General features: G+C 40.4%; 1 protein-coding gene across 3 annotated transcripts in view; it reads left to right on the forward strand.

Annotated features, from left to right (window-relative positions):
* PDZRN3 (PDZ domain containing ring finger 3) overlaps positions 1-21,202 on the forward strand; it is a 177,050-nt gene that overhangs the window by 115,529 nt on the left and 40,319 nt on the right. Inside the window, exon 1 of one of the 3 annotated variants that reach the window (XM_081901457.1) lies at positions 13,061-13,316. The exons of the other annotated variants lie outside the window; for them this stretch is intronic. Coding sequence (XP_081757583.1) covers positions 13,248-13,316 — 69 coding nt within the window. The 5' untranslated portion in view covers positions 13,061-13,247. Of the gene's footprint in view, positions 1-13,060; positions 13,317-21,202 lie in introns of those variants that run through there. 3 annotated transcript variants of the gene reach the window in all.

Below are 21,202 nucleotides of genomic sequence, written 5' to 3' on the forward strand. Positions count from 1 at the left end.
CATGCAGTTACTTTTAAGCAAAACATTGCCAATTTGCTTATAATTTTACCCCCAGGCAGGGATTTTTCATATCAAGGGTCCTTCAGATATTTTTAGCTGGAGATTGAACCCAGGATCTTGAACATTCAAAGGTATGATTCCTCCCCTAAGGAGGCTTGAATGTACATGGGGATCCCCCTCCCCAATTTAGGACAATTTAAGGGTCCCCTGGATATGGCTTGTACATATTTGCTGCAATTCTGCCTGTTGTTGGTTTGCTTGAAATCCCTTGAAGTCAGTGAGATTTAAGCAACCAGACTGAAATTGCGGCACTTAAGTTACAGGCCACTGATTGTCACTTCTTCCACAAATATGTGAGATTCAAGTTATACTGTTGTGCAATTCTGTCTCCGGTGGCCTTGATTTCTTCAGGAAAACTGGATCCCCTGAAAGTGAAAACATTCCAATGCTGACGTGATTAGCAGTGAATGAAACTTTCCCCAAAGGTCTAGCTATATATACATTATTTACACAATGGGTGTGATTGGCTAATTCCGGGCTGCTCCTATAGGCCAATCAGGTTGCGGATTCACCTCCTCCAGAAACCTGATTGGCTGCCCCTGCAGGCCAATCAGGTTGCTGATTCACTTCTACCTGGAGCTGGTTTGGGTGGTTTCTGCAGACCAATCAGCCTGCTGCATTCTGGATCCTATTGTTCTAGGATTCAGCTCAGTACATAACAGTCATTTAGACATTAAGACACAATGAGATGTTCATGGACTATAGTTGTCCTCTAGAAAGTGCAGAATTAGTTGGTAGCACTTTTTTTAGTACAGTCTGCGCACGTACACACACACACACACAAAATTTAGTGATAGCATAGATTCATTATGAGTTGCATTATTTAGTAATTACATATAAAAAGAGTCAGGGAAATTTAACACATTGGCTAAATATATGTATGTAACTCCTAGTTTTCACACGTTTGTGTGCCACAGCAGTCTTCCTGCTACCAAAGGCAGCTTATAATTTCATTGTCTTAATGACAACAACAGTCACTTTGCAACTTTCCTTCATTTCCAAAAATGAACAAATGGGCACTTTGTGGCAAGCAAGGTAAAATTACATTCTCCCCTTTCCCTTAGTCTTGAGAAAGTGTTAGTTTACAAGGCAAAGGTGGAAAGAACTTTGCCTCGCATTTCAAAGAGGTATACTGCAACTTAATTCTGCTAATGACAATTAACACAGATGGCTAAAAAAAGTAATTATCTCTTTTCGTTTTCTGCCACCTGTCACAAGTGAACTGTTTTCTTTAATTGCTCCAAATTACTCTTAATCACACAAAACAGCTATTTAAATCGGAGTTGCATCTTGAAGCCCAGGAGGAAGATTTAACACCTGAGTTGCGAGACTTTAAGAAACCATCATGGCGGCATAAGCTGAAATCCTTGAGACCAATCCCGGTTACACCAAAGTATAGCTTGAGCTGAGTAATTACAAAGTCAACCAGAAGGTTATCTCTATGTGCCAAGGATTTTATCTCCCTTCACTAAATCACAGCCACATCCTTAGGTGTGTGTAAATGCTTACATGACTACCCTTGTGAGGCAATGTTTGAGCCCTGGCATATGCGATCTAAAATGGGTTTGTCACATCACCTGTGCAGTTTGCTGAACTAAAACAGTTTATTTTTTTAAAAAAAAGAATCTGAACTCCTTTCACTGTATCTTGGAATTCTGACATGGAACTCAGGGTGGGTCCATGAGTAGGGAGGAAGGATAGATTGGTTGCGGTAATGTGCAATTCTCCAAGCTAGCTTGTGCAAGCAGTTGAAAGTTACAGGGAATGTGAAATTCAGTATCCACCTCTTGCTACAAGCTTAGTACAGGGTCATCACTTAGAAGAAGTAGTAACAAATATAAATTATATAGTGCTTTAAATTGTTCAGTGTGATGCCACATATATTATCTTGTTATCCCTACAGCAGCAGCACTTTAAGACAGATCAGCAATATATGTTGTGGAGGCTGAAGGAGAATGACACAGACAACACCACCTTATGAGTGCATAGCAGAGCCAAGATTCAAACCAGCTCCTTGCTGATTCGTAGCTCAGTCACTTCACCACTGTGCTACACGAGCTTTTGATATGTTGCCTAGGTATTTTACATTACCTTTTCCAAGTACAAACATAGTGCAATGTGGGGAAGAATACCACTGAAAATTCTACTATAACTGGAAATGTGAGCTACCCAAACCATCATAGAAATCCTATTGATCTAGAATCTAGGTGCTTCCATAACTCATGAATAAATAAATAAATAAATAAAAAACCAGCTGATCTTGCCTCAGTTCTGATGTAATGAAAGAGCACCATGGAATGTACTTTTTCTTTCCAGCTGATTTTCCATTGGCATTTGTTTTCCATTTATTTAATTCCTTAGTGAGACTATTGGGAAGCATCTTCCTGCCATGACCCAAAGTGACAGACTTTTCTCTCTGTAGGTTTAATCAGTGTGTCTTCTGACCCATAACGTATGCTCCCAGCAGACATTTGCAGTCAAAGTATTCAACATTTGTAGACTGACAGTTCATTATCTATTGTTAACCTAGTTGATAGATACATTATCCTTTTTTCAAAACACACATAAAACTTAAATTATTAAGTATGCCTGTATATAATAGAATAAGGTTTGTGTCTAAATACAAGCCTTAAGTACAAATGAACAATGGAAAAGGCCTTTTCTGAGCTTATCCCCCACTGCCCCCCCAAAAAACCACTTCAAAGTACACAGTACACTTCCAGGCTGACTTCAGACATTGCTTATTAGGAAACACAAGGCTGCTTTTTCATTAACTCCAGTTATTCACTTTGGTGAAATATGTGTCTACCATTGTGACTATGGAAATATTTCGTGGTCACAACATTTCAGGTTTACAGTCTAACACATGGGTGGCCAATGTGGTACCCTCCATGTGTTGTTGGACTACGGCTCCCATCTTCCTGACTATTAGTCAAGGTGACTGAAACTAATGGGAGTTGTAGTCCAATTATATCTCAATGGCACCATGTGGTTATTCCTAGTCTTATACAATGCAGAAGTAAACTCTTGAAAGAAATAGCAAGGGCCAGGTTGGGAACCTTAACTGGTAGCAGAGGATTGCGGGCATTGTGGAGAATAGAGTGATACAGGAGAATTTCAGGGAAGTGAATGTGTCAGAAAGAGGAGAGCTGTTTAAGTGGTTTGAGAAGCAAAATATGGTGTTCTTTTATAAAAACAGGTTTTCTGCCCTATGTAATTTTTGTAACAATTGATATTACAAATCTTTGAAATTTCTCAACTGTACTATCTGCTGCAGAGTACAAGGCAATGTGGAACTTTAAAGTGCAAGTGTGAAATGAGATTGACTTGCCTCATACACTGGGGGTGGATGTTAAGCTCTTGCTGCGACTGAAGAGAAGATGGGAAAATCCCATTGGACAGTGTATGATCACTGACTGAGCACGTGGATCACTGCCATTCTGTGAATGATACGTAGTGACATAACAGGACCCGTATGCTACAAAAATGAAAGAGTAGGGAATTCATTTATGTATATATTCTTTCATATTTATGTAAATTCATATTTATGTAAATAGTAATGTGTCAGCAGTAACTTCAAAGGGCTTTTCCTTAAAAACAAAAACCCAAATCCAACATCTTACAAATGTTATCTGTTGATCTCAGTGACTATCAGATAAAAGAAAATTGTCTAGATCCCTGAAAAGGCCCAACAGTCTCAAATGTGAGGAGATAATTATATTATTGATCCTTAAAAATTATTGTTCTTGTGGGAATGACAATTTTGCAAAGACTGCCCTTGGATCGCAACTGATGAGGTAGAACAAATTCATCTCAACCTACTCATGACAGGGTTTTATTAAATTGCATATTCATCTCTTGTGTGAAATTAAAAGCAGGGGGATTGTGTTACAGAGAGTTACACACATCTTTTCCTAATTTAACATTGTAAGTCTTTGCACGATTAACAGTGTGGCAAGAAGAAAAATAATTGTGTGGGGTTTTTTCCATATGCAATCCCTCATAATAATTCAGAAATCAATATGCACCCTTTGAGAATTACACCTTCTTCATCCTAACAGTAAATTATGCAATTCAGGGTGGCCTTCTCTCATTTCCCTATGAATGGGAGATTGAGGATACCTAGGGGTAAACCAGGCATTATGTGTGTGTTTTTTTTAAAGAAAATGTTTAACTATAACCACTGGGACTAGAATCATCGCTTCCAATGCCCTAATGTGAATATCAATAAGACACTGGTCCGTGGAGCTCCTTGCTTGATTTGACAGTTTAAAGGATCACTTAGTTAATTAGTTGCCTCTGTATCCTTTAGCTGCTCCCTGCCTTCTGCCTCCTCTTCTCATTTTCCTTTTTTTGACATACTAGATTACATCATTACTGGTGGTTTCACTTGTTAACCACAACAGAAACTGAGAATATTTTAAGCGTTAATTATCTATGGTTTCTCATAAGACTTGTCTTTCACTCGGGTTCAAAAGGAAAACACCAGCTCCCATGTTTCAAGAGTGTCCTAGCACGTAATGCTACCTAGCCTTCATCTGGATGGTTTTGAAGAGTGTGTTATTGAAAAGAAACATTGAAGCCTTTGTAGACTGTACTAATGGCCTGTGACCTTAACTAAGAATCTGCCTTCTTTTTTCATTCTTGCACTTCAATACATTTCCTGATTATTTTCTTCTGTAATGTATACAAACATGGCTTCCTCTTGACAGATACATCTGTGATATGGTACATTTGCTGCACTGTACAATGTTCGTGCTACTGAAGCCCATCTTTGTAGGGCTTGTTGAAAAGCATTTGAGCTCATCACCATATGCCCTACAACAGCCTAATTGGTTTGTGGTTCAGTATCTTATACAGTGGTACCTCGGCTTACAGATGCTTCAAGTTACAGACGCTTCAGGTTACAGACTCCGCTAACCCAACTCCGCTAACAACACTGTATTTATGGTTAACAGGTATATAGCCGTGTTGACTGTCGTAGTCAAAACAAAATAAAAAAATTCCTTCCTTAGAGACCAACTAAGTTTGTTTTTGGTATGAGCTTTCATGTGCATGCACACTTCTTCAGATACTGTGTATTTATGCACAGTACAAAAGCCATCTGAAGACGAATCATTTGTAATCTAGTATCCTGTGACATTGGGTTTTGTTTGCAATCCCTAAAGGCAGTTCACCTTAAAGACGCTAAGGTCAAACACCAGAAGGATTTAGATATACTAAACAGATTGATAACCCCATTGTATCTCCACAATATTACTGTTTTACTTCAGCAAACTAGCAAATATTAGATGCTTCTGTGGGTATCATGGTAAATCACCACAATTTCCCTTGCCTCTGAGCTATAGCCCTATAACTGTGATCTCAGATTACTAGATGTAATCTAGTTCCTTTGATGAGATTGAACAATTAGTTTTTGATAACATGCCTATTGGTGTGAAAGACTGAAAATTATGTCAGTTGATCTCTACAACATTCATATTGATTAAACAGCTGCCTTCAAATTTTGCTTTAAAAACAACAACATTCATTCACCACATCTCTGTATGAAGCATTATTTTAGATTAATAGGCTACAGAGCTAGAGTGTTGGCTTTTGTGTGTGTTCAAACCTTGTTCAGGTTAGGTTTTTTTTTTTTTCTAATAAGGCTGCTTCCCATACTATTTGATACCATTGGTCCATGCTTACTCCTGACAGGTCTCTCCACGAAAGCAAAGTTCACTACAGCCAATCACAAACAAACAACCACACCCCTAGACCAAACATCTCTCACCACCAAACGAATACAAGCGAATAGTAAAGAGAACCCGCACAAGCAATGCTGACACAAAACCCCACACATACACTAGGTAGTATAGAAGCATTGCCACCCCACCCCACCCCCACTCACCATGGCCCCCTCCAGCGCTTTCCCCTTTTTCTTCCTAATGTAACACTAATGTCTCAACATAGGAAACTGATCTGTAGAAAATGTAACTTGGAAAAAAGAGACATTGCACATACTTATGTAAACCAAGAAATCCTTAAAAAATAATACGTTTTAAAAAATCCTTGTTCAGCCATCGTATAAAATTCACTGGGTTTGGAACTCTAAACCAGGGGTAGTCAACCTTTTTATACCTACCGCCCACTAATGCATCTTTCTTGATGGTAGAATTTCCTTACCGCCCACCAGTGCTTGATGGAAGGAGGATTCAGCTTGTGCCGTAGAACCCTCTACCGCCCATCTAGAATCCTGAAACGCCCACTAATGGGCGGTAGGGACCAGGTTGACAACCCCTGATCCATACCTTCACAGAGTCTTTGGGGGTCTGTGAAATGTTTTTCTATAGTTTATTTAACCAGTGTGGTGTAGTGGTTAAGAGCGGTAGTCTTGTAATCTGGGGAACCGGGTTCGCATCTCCGCTCCTCCACATGCAGCTGCTGGGTGACCTTGGGCCAGTCACGCTTCTTTGAAGTCTCTCAGCCCCACTCACTTCACAGAGTGTTTGTTGTGGGGGAGGAAGGGAAAGGAGAATGTTGGCCGCTTTGAGACTCCTGAAGGGGAGTGAAAGGCGGGATATCAAATCCAAACTCTTCTTCTTCTAACTGATCAGACAATCCCTTTACAAGGACTATGGGCCACAAATTAAATGCAGGTCTGGCTCTCACTAGACGTTCTCCATCTAATGCAGGATTTTCCAGTTTTATTTTGTGCTGCTTCCATCAGGAAAGGGTAGACCAAGTGGACTCTGTATGCGGAATGTGGAAGCTCCCAGACTTGACCTTTGATGGGGAGATAATATAACATTTCCCAGTTGCCCACTCAGGCAATACTGGAATCAAGCTCTTGCAATAGCCTTCAAATGACCCAGAGCGACATGCTGGAAATCTGTGTGGGTGTGCAGCTGTGCAATAAGCAACTGAGGGGGAGGGATGCCACCCCATAAAAACGGATGAGAGGTTTACCAAAGTATGGGCAGCATCTTTGTACCAGTGGGAGGACAAAGACGGCAAGGGGGCTGGGGGTGGGCCCAAGATGGCAAAGGCAGGAATCGACCCAAATATAGCAGTTGCGATTCCCAAGTTGAAAGAAAACACTCAAGAATTCTCTCTGCACAGCTGTGAATTTTGAAGCAGCTTCCCTAGGAAAGCCAGGAAAAGCTGCTTTGGTTTTGTAGATTTTGCATGAGAGCCAGACAGGAAGGCAAGTTTGTTTGAAGGAAAGGCTACATACTTGGCTCTTTTCAGGCCTTGAAAGGATGCACCTACAAGCTGCAGTCTCTGATAGAGAACAAGCTCCTTTGCACCCAAGCCCAGCCATTGCTTAAAATTCACTGCCATTATAGTGCTTTGAGGTGGGGCAGGTGGAGAATCACCACTGTGGCTCCTCTGTCTCCCAGTCAGGCCTACAGTGGGGTGGGATTTTACCTGGGCATATACCTGTTCAGTTCACTGGCTCAAGAATCAGAGTAAGGACTTCCAGCCAAACTTCCTCTCCCAGATGATGTCAGGGAAACCTGGAAGGGGGAGGATCAAGCAGTTGCTCTGTGACCTTGGATTGGGTGGTCCCAGGTGACATTTGAGAAGCCTTAGGATGAGAGCATCTATGCCCGCTTACTGCCAGGCAGCTGCTGGAAGTGAACAGATTCCTCTTGCCTCAGAAGCTAAGAGAGCCAAAGTATGCCTGCTTTATTTGTTTATTTATAAATTTCAGGACCATGCTATAGATGAGGCTCTGTAGAGAGTGCTGTGATAATAAATAAGTTGTAATGATCACACTGCCAAATATTTCTGTTCGTTGTGGCCTAGCAACTCATGGCCTAATTCTTTCCAATAGAGGGCAGTGGTGTCATTTTAGCCAGTAATGGGAGCTGACAGACTTATTCCACGCACAACAGGAGTAGCTTGATTTTTTGATTTTTTTTTTTAAAGGTAGTTTACTTCGTTCAACCTGGGAAACCACAGTATAACTGGCAGGGTGCATTTAAGCTAAATTGCACAAAGGCAGTTTGCTGGGTGTGGCCATATTACCAAATGCTACTTTGTTCTCAACATTTGACGTTAGTAAACTAGTCCAAACCCATTGTGTTGCTCCAAAATAATTTCTAGTGTTCCTGTTCAAAATATCAAAGAAACAAAACTTTAATTAATAATTTCTATATCATTTTTAGAATGCAGAGGCCTTCAGTGGTATTTCCTCTTATTATTCATCATAAGAGCCCGGTTAGCTCATTTATTTCTCACATATTGGGGAAACCAAGGCAAAGGCTTTCAAGAGCTTACCATTTAATTAACAGATGTGGAAGGATTTGAGCATGTACTGGAACAGCAAAAGCTGCCTCATACAGAATCAAGGTGATGGTCCATCTTGGTCTATTGACCAGCAGCAGCTTTGTGGGGTTTTAGACAGAAGCCTTTTCCAGCACTAACACATTGCATTTACTGTACTACTATTTGACCCTTATTAACTGGAGATGGCACCTTGCACATGCAAAATATGTCCCCTTTGGCTAGCTACAGCCCTTCTCCATTCTGAAGACTGTATCTGTATGATGTCACCAGTAATGCATTATCTTGCATGGCCATACAAGATCTTAACATGCAGTTCTGAGCTAGAATGATCACCACAAAATAATCTCTTTTAAAAAATCCTCTTTGTAACGTGGTATTATAAAAGCGGTCACAAGACATGAAAACCTGGGGAGAAAGCTACTTTTTAAATACTTTTCTAGATATGGCAACTCACAGCTGTGCAATGCTGGTAAGTGTTCTTAGATTCACCATGTGATAAGATCTTTCAATCTTCATACTGTATGTGTTGCATGATGGGAAGGAGTTACAGCCACAGTAGCTGCAAAAGGCATGAAAGCAGTAGATGAGCATAGAGGACAGCTATTGCTGGCAGCAGATATGGAAGAGAGACAAAGCCATTTATTTTAATCACAGAATTTAGGGTAATTCACACTTTGTTTTGTTCATTTTGCGAACTTTATCATAGTGACAGGGTAAATAACCCACAGGAAAATCTGTCCTGCAAATTCATGGTAAAAAGATCTAATAGTGTTGGCTGGTCCTTGAACTACTAATATTAAAATGGCAGGAACAATGTGGTAAGTACAAAAGAACAAGGCAAAGGAAAGACCTGGAGGCAATGGCTGTTGGGACAAGGGAGGCACTTGGTAGGTGATTTGTGGCTAGGATATAAAATCACAGTCAACAGTGGAGGGCACCAAGGCCATGTCCTGGAACTGGATAAATGGGAATTAGAAATATATTAATAGAGTTTGTTCTTAAGAGACATTTTTCTTTTATTTTGGCACTGGCTCCAAGTATTCATAAGGTAAAAGCTCAGCCTGCACAAAACAACAAAGTCTGTAAGTCTCTAATTATTGAGAGCCAAAAACTTTTCATGGCCATAAGAGCTTTATGATATTGGGAAAGCCCTTATAAATAGCCCTATTGATAGTCGGATACATTCTCCGCATAGTCACTGAAAGGGCTGATTAAGCTGACCCAATTTTTGTACTTGGTTTTTTTCATATAAAATAAAATCTGAACACATACAGAAACAAACACCCCAGATTTCTTTTCTTCTGTAAAGTGCTAATGTTCCAAACAAATACCTCCCTTCCTTTCACCCTCTTTCCTACAATGGTCATCACCATCATCATCATAAACTCAGCTTACATAAATTTATTACAAAGGAACAGCTGCTCTCTCTCTCTTTCCTCTTGCCCTCCTTCCGTATGAGAAAAACGTTGAAAATGAAAGAAAGTTAATTAGGCTATTGGTACGTTAAGCAAAATATTATTTCATTGCACCCAGCCTATACAAAGACAGTTTGCTTAAACAGTTACTGATAAGAACACACAACTCAACCCAGGTCAATTTGAGACATTAAAATGTGTCAAAATTCAGAATTGGGCTTACACACAAAAAGAAAAGCATCCTCAATTTAGAAAAGGCTCTTTGGTTGATAGTCACACTGACTCCACTTCCATCACACCACATGGATACCACAGGGGTTGTTGAATATTTGTCAACAAGAACATGGGAAGCCAACCCTCTTGATTTATTCTTCCATTTGAGATTACAGAATATTTTAAAGGTATGTGGTGATATTCTTGTGTAGCTGTGTATTAACAGGGACTGCTTCTGAATTGCATCAGGGACCTGTCCTGTTATTTTGTTTCATTTAACTCGTACTGATGAAATAAACTACTGATTCATTTCACTTGCAGCTGAAGAGCTGTTATCCCAATCTTCCTGATTCTTATATTAGCTTAGCAGATGTTCCAGTTCCTGGTGCACCAAAGAACACACTGTACACATTATACGTACCATGCTGTTGATGTCACAAATGCAGAATGTGGCCAGTGGAGAGTCAGATTCCATTCACTCTTCATAAAGGACAATGGGATATGCTGGGAGAAGCTTGGGAGACAGAACCTCCAGATACAGGGAAATTTGAGACATGAAACTCAAACCTATCTCCCACTGAGTACAATGTGGTTAACTTCCAAGTAAGCAAGCATAAGATTGCAGCCTGGGAATGTGAAACTCCAAGCAACTTCAGGGAACATTCAGTCTTCCCAAAGTTGTCTCCTGAATCATTTGCCCCAGAGATCCTGTGGTCTGTTCAGATTTTCTTTTCACTTCACTCTGTGTAAGGTTCTCCCACGTTCAAACCCTTAGAGAAATACTTTTTCATGTTAACATATGGGCTGACCAAGACAAGGCATTGCAAATCCTTCCAAAGCTTTCAAAAAACCAATGCAGACTGTTTTGGTAAGAAGGGCAAAGGCAACAGAAGTTGTCATTAAGGGTAGACATGTTACAGAAAGAACCTGCCACCATATTTCCTTTCGTTCTTCAGCAGAGTCCTTACACTGTTATTGATCTTTCTTGTCCACTCCACAGCCATCTGATGAGGAACCTGTCTCTGCTGAGTGAACATACACAGTGGTGTGGGTTGATGGCTGATTTATGCTTTCTTTGGCAATGTTTGTGCTTCACTTGAGAGGCTAACACCACACTTTGATAATCAAAATAATGTTCCTTGGTTTGAGGCAATACAGTTACTGTACATCCACCACACTGTGTCCAGTTGTGGGATAAGAAAAGAATTACTTCCAGAAAAGAATAACAGGCTTCATCTGTTCACAGGGCCCTTTTTCGACTCTCAGACTGCACACATACTGTCAATGGGTGAGTTTAGCCAACAATCAGTGGATACTACTGTGAACAAGTGCCTCCTAAGGCTCAGTCCACTATTACCCATTGAGGCACAGTGGCTAAGAATATTGTAATAGCGTTGGATAGAACTCAGTTCTGATCTCCACTCAGCTACAAAACCATTCACCACCTCCAAACCTAACCTACTTCACAGGGGACTCCTCCAGATAGCCTCTTTCTTGAGCATTCATTCTGTTTTGCTTGTAGGAGAGAGCCAGTGTGGTGTAGTGGTTAAGAGCGGTGGACTCGTAATCTGGTGAACTGGGTTCAATTCCCCGTTCCTCCACATGCAGCTGCTGGGTGACCTTGGGCTAGTCACACTTCTCTGAAGTCTCTCAGCCCCACTCACCTCACAGAGTGTTTGTTGTGGGGGAGGAAGGGAAAGGAGAATGTTAGCCACTTTGAGACTCCTTCGGGTAGTGAAAAAGCGGGATATCAAATCCAAACTCTTCTTCTTCTAGGGAGGTTATATGTCTTGTAGGGAGGTTATATGGTTATCCCACACTTTGTTGTGTATTTCCCATCACTTTCCTAACTGCAAGAAGCCAGGTGGCGGTGTGTGTTTTTTAAGTAAATTTCTTGCACCAGAGAGACAGAGCACTGTAATGCGCTTTAGTTGTGCAAACCTCAATTTCCAGTAAGCAACTGAATTCCTCTGCAAAGTATTGAGTGTTTGGAGGTGACCAGAGGTGTTCCAGGGGCAAAGGGGAGGGGGACAGTGTATGCTAGCTTGATTACATTGGCAAAAAGTTAGGATCTACATTTTATAAAGGGGGGGCCTTGTTGCTTTCCTATAATGTATTCCCAGCTAGAAACAGTGTTTGTGGGATTTCTGAACACAAAGAGACACCTGACCCTTCATAGGCGTGTTACAATGGATGAAGCTAAAACTTGCAAATCATCACTAGGTAATGATTTCATTTGGTGAATGGGGAATAATTTCACTTAGAATTTACCAGCTGAAGGAAGTAAATATACAGAGGGTTTTTTAAATACACATCATAAAGCAACTATAGCAGTCACATTACCATGGAGTGCACATGCTATATGGTCTTTAGAGGACCTTGAAGTGTGCTCAGCTGATTATATAGCTCCTGTTTAGCATATGCATAAGCACAGAATCATCACATAAATACTATTAATAGGTGCTGTGATAATGTGTAACCATTCTGATGTCAGGTGGAATTTATAAAGAACTATATTATCGTGAGGTTTGCTGGCAATATTGTACTTTAATGAAAATAAGTTGCAGAATTTGTCCCATTCCTAGTTGCATCAGCTCCTTGAGCTGTTCCATTCTTCATTTTTCTTCCTTCTTTTTTGCTAAATGCATGCTTGTTCACTACAGACTTCCATTTAGTTGTGACCACGTTCTCTTAAATATTTTAAGGAGTGTTTTATTTAACTTTGCTGAACTGTTTAATGTTGCTTGTAATAGTTCTGTATCAGCAGCAGATTCGTTTTGGTTATGACTTACATTTAAAATGTATTTGTAAACTGCTTAAATATGCTAAGAATTATCCTTAGGGACCACAGTAAAATGCAGTCATGTTTATTTGTAATTGCTACAAAATGGTTTACAGAATTGTTAGTGTCTTTTATTATGCCCTGCTACTGAAGTGCTTGCTTGTTAATTAGAGAAATTTCAGCTGTCATAGGCAGCAATTATAGCTTCTGTATCACTGTCTGTTATGAATAGTCAATGAGAGCTGATTAATATGCATGAGCAGCAGTATATAGTGTGTGCATTGGACTAAAGCAGTAGAGGGAGTGTTGTGTACTGTGAGTGGAGGAGGGAGAGCATTAAGGAAGAAGGCAGAGTTGCTTGCCAGTGATCAGAGCATCACCAACGTAAATCGTTCCAGTTTCATCTGACTCTCTTAGTGTGCCAAAGGGATATCTACATGCATGCTCGCTAACAACAACTTCCCGGGCTCTTGCGGTGAATAAGAAAGACAGTTTTCTTAAACATGGGATGCAGCTTGTGCTCTCTGCAGAAGCAAGAGGAACAGTACAAATTGCTGTATGAAGTTTGCCAGGTAAAGCTGTTTGCTTTGAATTCTAAGGACGTATATATGTTACTTTAGCCGCATGACAATTGCTGTTATTTTTATTGTCAGAGCAAGAAGGAGGAATAGGCAAGGGATGTTATTCCATTGTAGCAAGTAAGCTATTACCTTATTTGACATGGGCTTTGGGATTTATTTATTTTTTATGGTGATGTGCCTTATGACACAAGTGCAGAGGTTTAAATATTTGTTGAAATGCACCATATATGTAATAAACAGGCATCTATAGTTACAAGGCAGTAGACCCTGAGACCCTGTCCCCAGCATGAGTTAAGGAAAACATCTCAGCCAGGGTCAGATCTTGGTCATGCTCTCTTTGAACAAGTTTGGAAAGACACAAGTGATGATTGATGTGGCGGAGGGGTTGGTCTCTGTTTACCAATAGTTCTATGGTACTTCGTTCTGGAGGACAAATGCACTAACTTATTCACCACAGACAGTGAACCACTACCTCTACCAATACTTTGACTCAAGTTTAATTCCTGTAGATTCTGTGTTTCTGTCAGTTGTAAAAATTCCTTTTGCTACCCAGGGGAGATCCCATCTAAAATTCTTTCTTTATCTATATACAATATTTTCTCTTTCCCAACTTCTCTGGCTACAAAGCACAGTGAGAATAAACGAAGACTTGAAAAATCATTCTGTTCTATATAGTCCATGCCATTATTTAAATATTTGTTTGGGCTCCAGCCATTTGCCTCTTCAGTTGATTCTGAAAGATCATCTCATCCCAAAGTACAGGTTTGTAAAGAAATACTATAATAGTAGCTCCAGTAAAGTTAGACATAGCGTCAAAAGGAAATGCAGAATTTGACAAGAAAAACTTGTTTTACCTTCTCTTTACCAATAAATAAATAAATCTGAAAAAGTGGCCGTCTTTATGCTATATATGTTATTTGACTCTAGAAGGGAGATCTAAACAATAATTTTAAAATATAACTATCTGTGAACATACAAACTGCATGTGAGGTGATTCCGTCTTTACAAAGTACTTTAAGGAAATGAAAAACAGAGCACATAGCAACAATTATTGCTAAATGCAAAAAGTGTTTTGTTTTTACATTTGCCAGCAGAGGGTGTTGCAAATCACAGAGAAAGGTGAGGTAGTCTTTGTTGTGGAACTACTCATGTCACTCACAACACAGTAAGTAAAATGGGCCTTGTGTTCTGTACTAGCAGGAACACAGTTAAATTTTAAGCACCATTTTCCATATATATGTCTCTGACACCTCCCAGAGAACACAATGGCTAAGTAGAAAACTTTGTAGAAAACAAACAGAAAGGCATGCTCACTGTCGTGACTGTTTTATATCAACTCCCTTGATAAACAGTTTTCCTGTGTATTAGGAGAGCAAATGTTTTAGAAAGCAAGGGAACAAGACTTCTTGGGCATCATCACCACAAACTTTACAACATTGTTCTTGTAAATTTTATCCTAAGGATTAGATACTCTGTCATAAGAGTTAACCCTTATCGCTTCCTTGTTTTTTATTATATAAAGATCTTGAATACTATTAGGCTTTAGTCCTATGACCACTTAAGGAAGGATTTGTGATTATAGTTAATTTGCATTGCAGATAGGAACTTTGCAAAATGTTTGTAAAGCATTGGTGGGGAGAGGGTCTTCATAAAAAAATTGATAGCAGTAATGGACCTCAGTGCTGGAAATAATTAGACATGGGTTTACTGAGGGCCAATTGGATTATTAGAAGAGTTGTAAAGGGGGGGGGCTAATGTACATTAAATCTCAATTACTTCCATTTTCAGTGTACTAAGTATCAACACAGCAATCTCGATTTCAGAGAAAGAAATCCTGCTTATATTTTGATTAGGAGATGCTATGCAAATCATTAATTTCAAAGTGCAAAATCATATCTAAGAAATGGACAGTTATTTTTTGCATAAGGTGTGTGCATCCATAACACACATTATCCTGTTCATTGAATTTTACCCCTTATTTTAGGTCATGAGCAGCCTGATCCATGACCTAGTTAAATGGAAGTACTTGAACTTCAGCCAGTTTACAGCTTGAACTCCAAGCCAGCTAAGTTGGAATAGTAGGATTTAGCCAACGGTCAGCTCGGTCCTATTGATCAGCTTTACCAGCACAAACAGCAGTTTTGAGCAGTGAGAGCTGAAGCGATGTACTGCACTACCGCACTTGCCCAGCCTCCCTTTGCTATTAGAGATCAGCAGTAGAGGGCTGCTCTACTGCTCCTGATTCCAAGGCTGTTTCTCAGTCTTCGGCATGGTAACAGAGGGCTCACCCCATGGCCCAGCCAATCCATGCATGAAACAGCTGTGCTGGAAAAGGAAGAATGCTGATACAGCAACATTAATGGCCATTGCTTTGGCAGTGCTTGGGATCACACTGGCACTGTACTTTCTCGCATGCACGGTTGATCTTTATGGTTTGCTTCTGCTCTACTAACACAGCAGGCTTGGGCTTTGTTGTTGTTGTTAAGCTGAATATTATCAGTGGTTTAGAGACTGTTGCATGTTGGAAGGGCTGTTGTGCCAACTTCACTTATTTTTGCATGTGTTGGGGGTGAGCAAATATTAAATGTGATTCCTGCGTATAATAGATATCACTGGGTATTGGTTACCAGATGTTCAGGAGGTATTATTACTGGGCCATATTCCAGACAGTGCAGAATATGAAGATCATAGATGTTGATTCAACATATGCTTGAAGCAGCATAGAGTAATGTTGCTCAATTACAGAAGCACCTTAATGTGCCACAGTGAAGAGCTGGTTCAGTAAGTTGTGGGATATAATGATGATGGCGGGGGGGGGGGTGACAAGTTGTGTAAAACTGAGAGATGACAATAATCACATAATTGTATTTCCAACTATCATATGTCATACTGTACTTTCTTCTTATTGCATTTGCATTAAAGAACCTGAAAATACAAAAAAAATGTAAAAGACTTGCATAGCACATTGTTAAATTCTCACAATGTGAATAAATGAGACATGCTTTCACACACACCTGCAGCAGGATGAGAGCTGATTCCACTTGATGCAGTACTGTGTAGCTACTGGATGCAAGTGCATAAGTGTCTGTCAGGCATCAAGTGCTTGACCCCATCCACATAGTTTCAATATTCAGATCAATACAGTGGTACCTCTGGTTATGAACTTAATTTGTTCCTGAGGTCCGTTCTTAACCTGAAACCATTCTTAACTGAGGAACCACTTTAGCTAATGGGACCTCCCACTACCACTGCATGATTTCTGTTCTCATTCTGAGGTAAAGTTCTTAACCTGAGGTACTAATTCCAGGTTAGTGGAGTCTGTAACCCAAAGTGTTTGTAACCGGAGGTGTTTGTAACCCGAAGTACCACTGTATTCAGATATATACCATGATCACATAGGATCACAGCACAAAAAGAGACACCTGGAAGTAAAAAGTGATCATGCCTGCCAAATCTCTGCTGGGAAAGTGTTGGACAATTGACACCACATGGCTGACTTACAGTTGAGCCCAGTCAGGCCTCTGTAGCACAGGGGACAACTAACAGCACCCTTCCAGATTATCTCAGTGAACAAGCTAGCATGTAAGCACTCAGAAGGTCCTTTGGCCTAATCCGGTAGATTTCTCTTATGTTCTTCCCCAGACAGACTCTTTACAGAATTTTGCAAAAGTTTAGCAGTTTTGCATCATTGTTGGCAAGCCGGAGACTTAATACTAGCTGCTGAGGATGAGTCTCAAGCTTACAAAATAGTTATATTTTAAGGTTTTGATTAGGTTTGCAAATTAGTGCTTAACAGCACCAAAAGTTATTCCAGATTCTACAAAGTCCTGCTCAGCAATAATCTTTAAATGTCATTCTGTTTGTTTGTTTGTTTGTTTGCTTGCTTGCTTGCTTGCTTGCTTGCTTGCTTGCTTGCTTGCTTGTTAATATCATTGTCATTCCTCCAAGAAGGGAAGGGCAGCTGTGAGCTACCTGGCTGAGACCTTCCTGGCTGAATATGGTTTTTCAGGTAGCTAAACAAGATGTGCATAAGTTCCATGATCATGAATTAAGTTCCTTCTGTCTCCATATAATAACTCTCATTTCTCATTCTCAGTTTTTGAATTGTAAAAATCATATATGGTGCTACGTCAGGACTGTCATTCATTCTGCCATTCAAGCCATTTTCAAGACTGTAGCCCTCTCAATACAGCTCATGTCAATGCCATTAAAAACAAACATAAAACATATTCAAAGCAGTTTTAAATATGCCCAATAGAATAAAATTCAGTAAATGTTGACAAGGACTCGACAGCAGCATATACTACAAAAACTTACATTGAAAAGTAAGGGGAAACTAGGGCAAGTTTTTGAAACTTTCTTAAAAACCAGAACTGAAGGAGCCAATCATACAATTATTAGAGATGCACTCTCTGCACTGAGAATATAGCAGAAGGAAAGGAAAGACAAATTGTGCATTTTTAGAGCAATACTATCTCTCTGTATGTTTGTCTATCCACGTCCGTATTGTAATTGGATGAATCATGAGCTGTTCCTATGCGCTTTTGACTTACAGTGAAAAAACTCCAGTAGAAGAAATGGGGGAAATGGTACTTGAATGAAAACACATGCTCTGGTTGCCAAAGGTTTATAGTCCAGGCTTCCTCAACCTCGGCCCTCCAGATGTTTTTGGTCTATACTCCCATGATCCCTAGCTAGCAGGACCAGTGGTCAGGGATGCTGGGAATTGTATTCTCAAAACATCTGGAGGGCCAAGGTTGAGGAAGCCTGATTTATGCAGATCAACAGGGAAATAAATTTACTCTTCCCACCCCAGTCCCTATGTTCAGCTTGTGTTAAAATGGTAATATCTGATACCAGTTTTTGCCAGAAAGAGCTTTTCTGCTTTTCTTTGGTCCACGCTTAAACTTGAGTACTGGGAGCAAATAACCTCTACACCTGTGCAAGTTTGATAATCAAGCTTGGGTGGAAGGAGCTACCAGTTGAACAAACAGAGGAGAGCAATGGATGCCAGTAGCCTGAAGGCATAGGCATAAATGTATGTAGATTAGGCATAAATGTTGAATAATTTGAATATAGGATAGAGCACACTTTTCAAAAGTTTGGCATATTTGCTTCATTAACACTAAATAAGTGCTGGACAACCTGTGGTTCTCCGACTGTTGTTTGGACTCCAACTTCCATGAACCCCACTCAGCATGGTTCACGGTCAGGGAAAATGGAAGTTAATAGTCCAGCAACATCTGCAGGACCACATTTCCCCATCCCTGCACTAATGCACTAAAGGTAAAGGACTCCTGACTGTTAAGTCCAGTCGCAGACGACTCTGGGGTTGCGCCGCTCATCTCGCTTTACAGGCTGAGGGGGCCGACGTTTGTCTGCAGACAGTTTTTCCGGGTCATGTGGCCACCATGACTAAGCCGCTTCTGGCACAACGGAACACCAAAACCAGAGCAGCACACGGAAACACCGTTTACCTTCCCGGCAGAGCGGTACCTATTTATCTACTTGCATTTTGACGTGCTTTCGAACTGCTAGGTTGGCAGGAGCTGGAACCGAGCAACGGGAGCTCACCCCGTCATGGGGATTCGAACAGCTTACCTTCTGATCAGCAAGCCCTAGAGGCTCAGTGGTTTAGACCACAGTGCCACCCGCGTCCCTTGCACTAATGCACTAGCCATGCATTTATTTTATTTTATTTTATTTTTTAGGCCGTAGAACAGCATCCATTTGAGAGTAACCCCATCAAACCCAGTGGGGCTTACTTCTGAGTAGAGCAGCATAGGATTGGGGATTCTTATTTGAAGTGGCCATGGAAAAGAATTGAGGAAGGGAGGTCTGTATTCTGGACCAATTAATCCAGAACACTTTTGTCTCTAGCTCCACCATCACTTGTTCCACCAGCATACAGTAATACTTTCCAAGGGAATGCAGCCCTTGACAGAGTAAAAAAAGATGGTTCTCCCTTACCTTATAGGAATACTTCAGCTAGGAAGTCTGAAGGGAGGGAGGTTCTGATTTTAAAGTGACATAGCGTAGCCCCTTCATTGCATACACACATTTGCGTAATCTGAAGACTTTTGTCCTGGGCTGGGTTTTCTGCTGCTTAATTAGTTCAGCATTCTCGTTGATAGACCGGAGACCTGTAATCTGCTGGAAAATGGCCTTTAATGATTGTGGCGCCTGTCCATGGCTCAGAATCTCCCTTTCTTAATTAGACCATTTACTAGAAACTGGCAATTGAAATTTTCCTCTTCATTTGATGATGAATAATGCAACACCTCCATTGGATTCTCTATAGAAAATACAGTTTCTTCATGGTAGAAGGGTTTTTTTGTTTTAAAAAACAACAACAAGTCATGGTTTGAAAGTTTTGTTTCTTTTTTTTATAAAAAAAAGCCTACTTGTTATGAGTGATGCACTAAAATAGCTTCAAGTACCTTTTTGCAACACAGCCTTCAAAATATTAATATAGTAATTCACCCAAACATGTAAAATTTGGAGTAGGGGGTGCCTTTGGAGTATTTTTCTCTCCTTAAAATGATAAATGATTGGGTGAACAGGTTTGTAATGGTTTACATATATACATCTGTTCAACGCTATGAAGCAGGTGGCAAGAATTCGCAAGGGAGGAAGCACTAGGGACATTTGCTCTGAGCTTTACTGTCACATGTCAAATACTGGAAGGGAAAACAGGCATATGGAGCAGAGGGAAAAGTGCAGGTTTAATAAATGGGCTGTGCTATGTTCATTAATAATGAAAGGGAAGGTCATGACTCATTTTCAGGGGCACCAAAAGAGCACTAAAATTGTGTATATTGGAATTGAGACAACTGAATAGTGGTGCAATAAGTGTTAATAAAGCATCCATTCACATTTTTCTGACTTGGTTATGTGGTCTGAATCTAATTGCCGGGGCAGGTGGGAAGACTCATTGCTAAAAGGCAAATATGGGTATGAGCAGCCACCAGAACATACTCCTCCACAAAGAACTAAAAAACAACAACAACTATTTTACCTAATGCAGAAAAACAACTAGGACATAAGGTTTTAGCAAAGAGACCAGCTGAATTTGGGGGGCTGGGTTATCTGATAATGCATAACTGTGAGGGAAACTTGGTTCTTGGCCATTGAAAAAGTCAAAGAGCCTAGTCCGTAACACACTGTATAATGGTACAGTTTATTCCACACCCTCTGCCCCAGACATGCCCCATTTGACTCCAGAGTATCAGTTCAGCAATACTTTGGCTTAGCCCAGCTTTTAACAAAATTGCAGGCGTATCCACCTGTTCACCAACCCAGTAATTCAAAAGCCAGGTTCTAAACAGGAGGTGAGAAAGTATGAGTACAAGGAACATGCACTATGCTGAATAGAAAGTGGATGGAAACTATTTCCTTCCTTGCCCTGATGTAATCAGGCCTGTTGCTCCAAATACCTGCATAATTGTGTATTGTTCTCCCATTTAGCCCAGCCTCCACTTCCGTCCAGTTTTATTCTGTTTCTTCCATGCCAAACCTTAGATTGTAAAGCCCTTGGAGCAGGGACCTGTCCTCTTTTATTCTGCAAAGTGTGGATGGCACTATATAGATGATGATGATGAAACAGCTGGCAGCAATGATATGTGCCAGCTGTTAATGTGTGCGGTGGTTGTTTTTAATAAGTAAAGTCTGAAGAGTGAGAACAAGCCTCTTGAATGGAGCCTTGAACTACTGCTACAGTTCTGCTCCCTCCTCTCCAGGTCCAGTCCAAAAGGCACAATATAAAAAGTAGAGCCATGGCATTTGTTTAGGTGCACCATGAGCCTGGTTTTCTGATGGATGCAGTAATAGCACAAGCAGGTCAAACAATGGTTCAAGCCACCAGTCTTGTCCTCTCT

This window comes from Podarcis melisellensis, assembly GCF_964234715.1.
Source record: "Podarcis melisellensis genome assembly, chromosome: 2".
Classification (NCBI taxonomy): Eukaryota; Metazoa; Chordata; class Lepidosauria; order Squamata; family Lacertidae; genus Podarcis; species Podarcis melisellensis.